The 8,824-nt window shown below is 34.6% G+C and overlaps 1 protein-coding gene across 2 annotated transcripts; it reads left to right on the top strand.

Moving 5' to 3' along the window:
* The first annotated feature begins 386 nt into the window (after positions 1 to 386).
* LOC133675842 (bZIP transcription factor 16) lies at positions 387 to 7,772 on the top strand. Of its 2 annotated transcripts, none has more exons than XM_062097360.1 (13): positions 387 to 727; positions 1,286 to 1,394; positions 1,507 to 1,563; positions 1,665 to 1,739; positions 2,606 to 2,692; positions 2,783 to 2,842; positions 2,952 to 3,121; positions 3,439 to 3,493; positions 4,937 to 4,979; positions 5,064 to 5,350; positions 6,166 to 6,243; positions 6,346 to 6,471; positions 7,203 to 7,772. In XM_062097360.1, exons 2-13 carry the CDS (start codon positions 1,323 to 1,325, stop codon positions 7,296 to 7,298), a joined length of 1,206 nt encoding a protein of 401 aa, XP_061953344.1. In that variant the 5' UTR covers positions 387 to 727; positions 1,286 to 1,322; the 3' UTR covers positions 7,299 to 7,772. The 2 variants fall into 2 exon arrangements, with proteins under 2 accessions (XP_061953344.1, XP_061953352.1); XM_062097368.1 differs by having other exon boundaries at positions 387 to 780.
* The last annotated feature ends 1,052 nt before the right edge of the window (positions 7,773 to 8,824 follow it).

Raw genomic sequence — 8,824 nt, 5'->3', positions numbered from 1 at the left:
ATTATAAAATGTTTATTAAACCTAATAGAGTTCATGACTTAGATTGCAAGGGTTAAGGTTGATTTAATTTGTTGTTGTCTCAATATTTTTTTTTAAATTATCTTTTTAAAGTTTTTTTTAAAATAAATCATGTTTTTACTTGTTATCCATCTATATCATATTTAGATTTATAACTATAAAATTAATTAATTTAAATTGGTTCAACTCATGACTGAAAACTTGCATCAGATAATAAGTGTTTTAATATTAACTCACTTTATCAGTTTAATAATAATGAAAAACAAAAAACCACTCAGCGTTCTTATTATTATTATTATTTTCTTTTTACATTTTAAAACATTTAATATGAGCGGGGCAAATAAACTAGTTAGTAAAAACTAAGAAGGGAATTTTTGCTGCATATAGTGAAGAATAGAAAAAGAATTCCTTGGGTTTTTTTCCTCTGAAACCAGCAACTATAGCACGACGACCCACGCAGCTTCTGGTCCGTGAACCCCCAACACCAACTACCAAAAAATACCCAATAACGATCCCTAATTGTCTGATCTCATCTCTCTCTCTCTCTCGCTCTCTGCAAAACTCGCATCAATTTATTTATCTATATAAAAAAGCGAACAAATAATTCTCTTTCCCAGTCTCTGCCCCAGTCATTTTCAAATTGCCATCTGTGTCCTCCACTGCAACCAGCTCACGCGTATTTTATTTTCTGTGATTAGCTTATCCGATAGTAAGTGGATCAAGTTTCGATTTTGAGCTCGATTTCCAGTATTTCAAAAAGTGGTAATTAAATTAGCTTATTGTATTTGCATGGGTTGCTTGATTTAGCTGAATTACAAGACTGCCTTTTTTTTCCAGGGTTTTGATTGATCAGTTTTTATTTACAGATTGCCATTGCCTGAAATTTGTTTCGGGTTCGGTTAATTGATACAATTTATGCATCTGTCTCATTTTCTACTAAATAAATGATTAGTTCATAATCTAGGGTTTCTTGAAATGAATAGTTTTGTTGTTTTGGATATGATGATAACTATGCTTAAAGCATGCCTCGTAAATTGGTACTCTGTTTGTTTATGAGAAGTCATAATCAATTGAAAGTTTGGAGCTTTTCTGTATTCGATATACTGCTCCTGTTTCTTTTTTGTAGCCTTGAAATTAAAAATGATATGAAGGCACAAATCTGATGTTATTTATGCTTTTTTTTTTCTTTAGTAATTTTAGTGTAAATTGTAGTGGGGTGTCAATTAATGGGTTTGTAATGGTGTGAATGATGGTGGTTATATTGCAGGATGGTTTAAGGAATTGTTGGAGGGTTATATATAATAATGGTTAGCAGTGATATGGATAAAACTGGGAAGGAAAAGGAGGCCAAGCCACCATCTGCTGCTCCTACACAGGTTTTCTTGTGTGTTTTGTTGAATTCGTCTTTGTTTGTCATAGAAATTAAACTTTTCTCGTATGTTTTTTGTTCTGTTGCTGAACGAAGTGTATTCTTTTTGTGCTTCTCAGGAGCAGCCTTCAACTGCCAGTGCTACAACTGTAAATCCGGACTGGTCTGGGTTTCAGGTTCTGTTAATGAAGACCTTTCTCTTGGTTACTTTTTCAAAGATAATCATGGTTTCATATTGTATCACGCTTATTATACAGATTGGTTGTTTCTTCAACAGGCATATTCTCCTATACCTCCACCTGGGTTCTTGGCATCAAGTCCCCAAGCTCACCCGTATATGTGGGGGGTTCAGGTACTAATGATTTTGTGTTGACATTTTCTAAGGAGTATGCATTAGTTGTTATTAAGATTTATTCATGTACGAAAACTACAGAACCACTAAATTTGGGCATTGTAAGAAAAAAAAGTAGTCACAAGATAGGACAGGGGTAAGTGTAATTAACTTTCAAATTATCTTAGTCTAGAGATGGAGTGAGTCATGTCAAGCCTTGGTCCATTTGGAAGGTAAATGAGTTTACAGGTCAAATGAACACCAATTGTGTCCTGGACTGTCTTGACAACCTTGAGACTGCTTGCTCAACTGGTCTTTTCAAGTAGCATGGTCAATGTGCTTTCTTTTTTTGAAATAGAGGACAATGGTTGGTTGGACAACTTGCTCCATAAACCCTCATGGTTTTTCTTTTCCCATACAAAGTGTGCTTCTAACTAAAAATCTGATTTTCTCATGAGTGTCTTCAGCAAGTTCCTCTAGCAGTTATGAAAGCAGCAGGGCTTCACTTACAGAGGATGTTTAGCTGGCTTTCTTGTAGCTCAATTTTGATTTGAATGCAGGCTTGAAATTTTCATCTCTAGCTTGGCCAAAACAAGCCAAAATTAGCTGTGTTAATGATTAGTTGCAACTCATAGGCAGCATGCTTTATACTTCAATGAATTTTCATTATTTAGCAAGTGCTTTGATGTTATTGGTTGTCTTAGGATCACATAAAAGTATTTATCATCTAATCACATGATGCTGTGGGTAGTTTGCATGTTAATTTCATCATATCTTTTCAAGTGTATTTAAATCTCACAGGAAATTTAAACACCCTTTTTCAAATTCTGTAATTTCACCTTTTGGTTGGAAATTGTCACAGTTCTCATGTAAGTTTTAAATTGCAGCACATCATGCCTCCCTATGGTACCCCACCACATCCATATGTGGCAATGTATCCGCATGGTGTATATGCTCATCCATCCATTCCTCCGGTAATTGTTTTCCACTATACTTAAGATTTCTGCTCTCAGACTGACACCATCAAATCCAGCAAAAGTTAATTTTCTTCTGAATTTATGCAGGGTTCTTATCCTTTTAGTCCTTTTGCAATGCCTTCTCCAAATGGTATTGCTGAGGCTTCTGTGAGTTTCCTATACTAAGTTTCTTCTGGAATAATTGCAAAAGACAGGGCATGTCTTTGTCTGTAGGCCAACATAAAGAATAACTTGCAAGTTTGAATGTTTGGTGTAGGGAAACACTCCTGGCAGCATGGAAGCAGATGGTAGGCCATCTGATGCTAAGGAAAAACTGCCAATTAAAAGATCAAAAGGAAGTTTGGGCAGTTTAAACATGATCACTGGGAAGAACAATGAGCATGGTAAAACAACAGGAGTGTCTGCCAACGGAGCTTATTCTAAGAGGTAATGATGGAAGTGTGGATAACATGCATGGCTGTGATTTATATTGGTTGATGAACTTTGCCTTGTGTTTGTTGGGACATGTTATTGAGCTCTGCTTTGTGGTCCAAGTTTGCTGTTTTTTGATGATTTGGTTTTGTTGGATGGAACAAAAAAAACAGGGTAGGCTCACATGTCTCAAATTTCTTTACTGCTATGACCTCATCATAACAAATTGTAGATAGGCTGTCACTTTGGTCTCCACTCATTGCATTGACTTATTTATTGCTGCCATGACATTTTCCTAACAATCTGACCTTGGAATTAATCTTGATATGTAGTGCTGAGAGTGGTAGTGAAGGCTCAAGTGAAGGAAGTGATGCAAATTCTCAGAGTGTAAGTGCATTAAGATCAGTTTTTTATCTGTTTATCTTAGTTTTATTAAATGCTTTACATGATCGATTGGCATGGTTGATGCCATTCTTTTTTCACCAGCCACTTAATTGTTGATTTTGTGGTTAATTAACTTATGCCCCCCATCTTAATTATTTAGCATTACCTGGATGATTGGACAAGAAAGTTTTTTGGGCTGGCTGCTTGACAGTATAAATGCTTTGACGCAACACCATAGTTTTGATCCTCAAGTAATCGTGGAGCAATATTGCCACTAATAACACAGTGGTATTATTTTTCAGCGTGGAATTTGTGATCATAATAGTCACATTGATGGAATGGTGATTGCCATTACCTGTTGTTTTTTCTTCTCTCATGTAGGAATACATATATTTTGCTGATGATCACGTCACATGTCCCCGGGGACAATTATTCCTGGTGTTAAATGTTGTGGGTATAGTTAATCTGTGTAGAAGCCAGTACTGACATCAAATAATTCTTTTTGCTTGCTGCTCTTATGACCTTTGAACTGCCATGCCAAAAATCACTCACATGAGTAATCTTGTTCTGGTTGCTTTGCATCCTTGTTAGTTCCACAAACAAATGAACTTTTCTCATTTAGTGTGATGTGCAGTGAAAATTGCTGTGTAGGTATATGAAATACTAACCACCTGATGACCAAAAGGGAAAAAAAAAGAACAGACAGCTATGTCTTTAAACTTGTGAATGTCACTAGGACTGTTATGAGATAGTTGAAGGCATTTTGTTTCAGCGGCAAGCATGAATTTGTCTGAATATATCACGATTACCTAATTTGAGTCTTTAGTATTAATTATGGCTTCCCCTGGTGATGGTTTCTCTTATTGACAAAGGTTCTAATGGAATTAACCTTTGGTAAGTCATTTGGATTCTGTGCACTCTGCTGCATTTAACATTGGTCATGGTTTGCTTGCAATGGTTATGGAATTTTTTTTTTTTTTTTTGGGGGGGGGGGGGGTTGTGAAGCATTATCTGAATGAGTCCTACTCAAGTTTCAAGCGTTTTGGAGTTGAAGGACTGCCTTACTCCTCAAGAAGAGCTTCATGAAGTTTCTTAAATATAGGCACATTCTAAAAGTAGCATGCTATTTGTCCCGAATTGCGTTGGCTTGTGATGTTTTGGCCAGATGAGACCCTGCTCAAGTTTCAAACATTTTGGTGTTCAAGGTCCACCTTACTCAAGAAAAGCTTCATATGTTCTCTTAAATGTAGGCGCATTCCAAATCGATTATACCAAACAGAATTTTATGGCTATCATCATTGCATTCTGCTTATCCCAAATAAAACTTTTACACCTGCCTTTCATCATCAAATGGACAAGATTTTTTTTATGTTTTGGGAACCTTTTACTTTATTTGCATGATTCTAATAGCATTTTCACACTCTACATTTTTGTTTCCTTTTGTAGGACTCACAAATGAAGTCAGGTGGCAGGCAAGATTCTCTGGAAGGTTTGATTATGATTATATATTTTTATAATGAAGTCATCACACTGAGTGTTGCATGTTTATTGATATAGAATTTTATTACAACAGACTCGTCTCAGAATGGTGGTTCAGCACATGGTGCTCAGAATGGAGGACAGGGTGCATCTAATACGATCATGAATCAAACAATGGCTATCATGCCAATATCTGCTGCCAGTGCTCCAGGAGCTATACCTGGCCCCACAACCAACTTAAATATTGGAATGGACTACTGGGGAGCCCCTGCTTCATCTACTGTTCCTGCAATTCGTGGGAAAGTTCCTTCTACTCCAGTTGCTGGAGGGGTAGTTTCTACTGGATCACGGGATGTTGTTCAATCACAGATTTGGTTACAGGTTAGTTTTAGTCTTCAAATTGTTGGTTTCAGAACACTTTACTTCAAAGTTTGCACCTGCCTATTTTAGTTTTGTTTTGATGCACCTGCCAATTCATTTTCCTGGCTTCTGCTTATTTACTGTAGCATTAACTAATATCTTCCTTGCTGTTTAAGATTCTGATTTTATTGGAACATCTTTAACTGAGATACTCTCAGCATAGGAGAAACAAAATTCCTGGTGTGGATTGATCTCTAGATTTTCAACACTTGTGACCTGAGATTAATTGAACTGTCCATTTTTTTTCTGAGGCCATACCCTAGTGAAATCATGCATTTTCCATTCTCATTCATATAGTGTTCTCAATTATCTCTTCTATCATGATCCAGCGTATCATTCCAAGTGAGCTCTTTTAATGTTTTCATGCCAAAATTGGGTTTGTTGGAATTTTTCAATCTAGTTTCAAGGTCTATTGCACGTTTGATTGTGATATTCTTGACATTCTTCTATAAAGCAATTCAGTTTTTATCATCTGCATTGTTTTGATTTTGTTTCTGCTTTCCAATTGAGTTGTCTCAAATTAAACAGTGTATTTAGTTTCTTTTCAAATTTGCAGCTTTTTTGAGGTGAAGTTTGAATTATCAATTGTTTATACATAGTTAATGGATTTAGGCTAAAACTAATTAATTCTAATCTTTGTTAGAGGATCTGAATCAGGCTCAAGTTGAATGACATGGATTATTTTGTTAGAAGCCAGCAGTTTTTTGTCATACTTTTGTATTTTCTATTATTTTATATCTAAAATGAGTCTACGCCTCTTGTTTTTCTGGCTGTAGGATGAAAGAGAGCTTAAGAGACAGAGAAGGAAGCAGTCAAACAGAGAATCTGCTCGCCGGTCCAGGTTGCGTAAACAGGTATTGAAGCGTGCCTTAATATCTGGTAATTTAGTCTGGTTATGTTATGCACCATGCCTCTATATATCAATTCATTGGGTTGCATGCATGCTTTTGAGTCAGGCTGAATGTGATGAACTGGCCCAACGTGCTGAAGCCTTAAAAGAAGAAAATGCCAATCTTAGATCAGAAGTAAACCAAATCAAGAGCGAGTATGAGCAACTTCTTGCGGAGAACGCCTCTCTCAAGGTGATGTTTTAATCTTTGATTTGATTTGTTGAATTTTGGCGTCTTTTATCTTATCAGCCATCACCTAAATATCCTGCATGTGACATATAATGAAGTTAACATATTGCAAAGCGTGGTCTCTGACAAGAGACTTTACAACCATAGCTGTAATAAATGAATTATTGGATCTGGGCACTTTGATTTCAGGGGTCGTTTGGAACTGCGTTTCCCAAAATTTTGATTTTTTTTTTGGCTTAAAATTATATATTTTTTTATGTTTTTAGATTTTTTTAATGTGCTGATGTCAAAAATGATTTTTAAAAAATATATATAAAAAACATTATTTTGATGCATTTCCGAGTAAAAAACACTTTGAAAAGCAATCATTACCACACTCCCAAACATTTCCTTCACACGTTAGAAAATAAACATAGAAGGAAGTTGTTTGAGTTGGGTGGACAGAATTAACTGGCAAATTTACTGGACTTTGTGGGAATTTCCATGAAGAATTGCAAACATTGGACCAAAAATGCTATCTATTTGCACACGAGACAAGTACACGGTTGGCTGATGATGATGAACACCTTTTAAAAATGACAAATGACACTTGGGGATTATAATCATTTAATGCTAATTTCGGATCAATTTTGAATGGCTTTTGAGACAAACACTAACTCATTAGTCACCTCAGAAACAAGAAACCTTGCTTGTATAAAGTGGTCCTCACATAGAGTTTCGGTCTTTTATTGCAGGAGAGGCTCGGGGAAATTTCTGGGCAGGAAGATTTTAGGGCTGGCAGGAATGACCAACATATGAGCAATGATACACAACAGACTGGTCAAACATAGCTTCTTCAGGTTGGTCTCTAGGATCTAGGTACCCCGTTTTCACGAGACTTTTAAGGAGCATAACCTAACCAATTAGCAACAGGAGTTTCTTCATATTTTGCATAGCTTGTAGTTTGGATTTTATCAAAGCTGACCGTTATAGTTCTAGGATTCGTTCATCTCGTATCATCCTAAAATTCTTGTTGGGTCCATCTGTAACTGTTAGAGACCTAGGATGGTATGCCGAGTGAAAATTTGTGTTATACCCTGTTTTAAGAGGGCAGTATCCACACTTTTTTTGCTTTATCTGTATTAAAAAAATCTGATTGAGGATGGTGTTAATTTGTTAAACTGAACTATATGCTATATTCCATATAAATCACTGAATATAGTACCCTGGTTCTTATGTTTTGCTGCTCGGGTGCTCTAATTTGACATTGGAATCTTAAATCGGTTCTTATTTTGTGAGGGATATAAAATGTTTATGTTGTGGTACAGAGGTGACACCATACTTGTGTTATCTAGCATGCATATTATGAGTGATTGTTGGAATATGCTGAACTGTTACAATTAACCCCAAGAGATCATCAAACTCTTCTAAAGTCATTAATTTATTCCATTCTACAATTGCTGTATCAGATTTTTTTTCATGATTAAGACTGTTTGAGATTGTGATAGCGGTTCAAAATGTTTTTTGTTTAGAAATGTTTTAAAATAATAATTTTTTTTAAAAAAATTATTTGTGAGACTAGTATATTAAAATAATCTAAAAACATATAAAAAAAATTTAACAAAAAAAAATTTGAATTTTTAAAAAATAAATTGTATTTCCAAACTCATTCTAAGACGTTGCTTTAGGTTTTTTTTTAATAATTTTAAGAATCATTTCTCTCATTAACATGGTATGTTCAATTTTTTTTTTTAAATATTGATCTTAATGAAATTAAAAAGTTACAAAAGAAAACATATTTATGCTAGCAGTGTCTTGTCCAGGGTGGCATACAATATAAGTTGTAGTTGCTCTAATATCCAGTAGCCTAACCCACTGCAAGGATTTAGCATCCAAAACATTCTTAAATATATAAACAGTGGCTCAATCCTCTAGTATTAAGTACAAAGACAAAAAAAAAAAATTCCTTAATTCTCTTATAAATCATGTCTCTTAGTACTGTATTTCTCTCTCGCAACAGTAATCAGAAAGGATGCAAGGTATTCCTTAATTGCTTTAATTTGTTCTTTATAATCTGTATTTTCTTAATAAATACACAACCAAATAAGAATTTAAGATAATTCTAATTTTTGGTGTTTAGAATCATATATTTCCTTCTCTTTTCTTTTCTTTTTTCACATTGGGGTTTTGATGGATTTTTATGAATTATATAAAATCAAATTCTTCAAGGCTTTAATTACTTGAATGTTTAATTATACCAATTAGACAAATAATTATCATATATTCAAAATATTAGTTTTATTTTGATTTTGATTTTGCTTAATCTACAAGATTAATTCTTGAACTAATAATTATGATATTTCTTATGTTTATCCTA

This window comes from Populus nigra, chromosome 1 (assembly GCF_951802175.1).
Source record: "Populus nigra chromosome 1, ddPopNigr1.1, whole genome shotgun sequence".
Taxonomy (NCBI): Eukaryota; Viridiplantae; Streptophyta; class Magnoliopsida; order Malpighiales; family Salicaceae; genus Populus; species Populus nigra.
Note: the sequence above shows the minus strand (reverse complement) of the source record. Positions and strands in the feature narration are given on the sequence as shown.

Excerpts from the sequence above, each read along its gene's own strand:
- LOC133675842 (XM_062097360.1), top strand. The coding sequence starts at position 1,323 with ATGGTTAGCAGTGATATGGATAAAACTGGGAAGGAAAAGGAGGCCAAG. Across the intron at positions 2,693-2,782 it reads CTCATCCATCCATTCCTCCG|GGTTCTTATCCTTTTAGTCC; the intron begins GTAATTGTTTTC and ends GAATTTATGCAG. Across the intron at positions 6,472-7,202 it reads CGGAGAACGCCTCTCTCAAG|GAGAGGCTCGGGGAAATTTC; the intron begins GTGATGTTTTAA and ends CTTTTATTGCAG.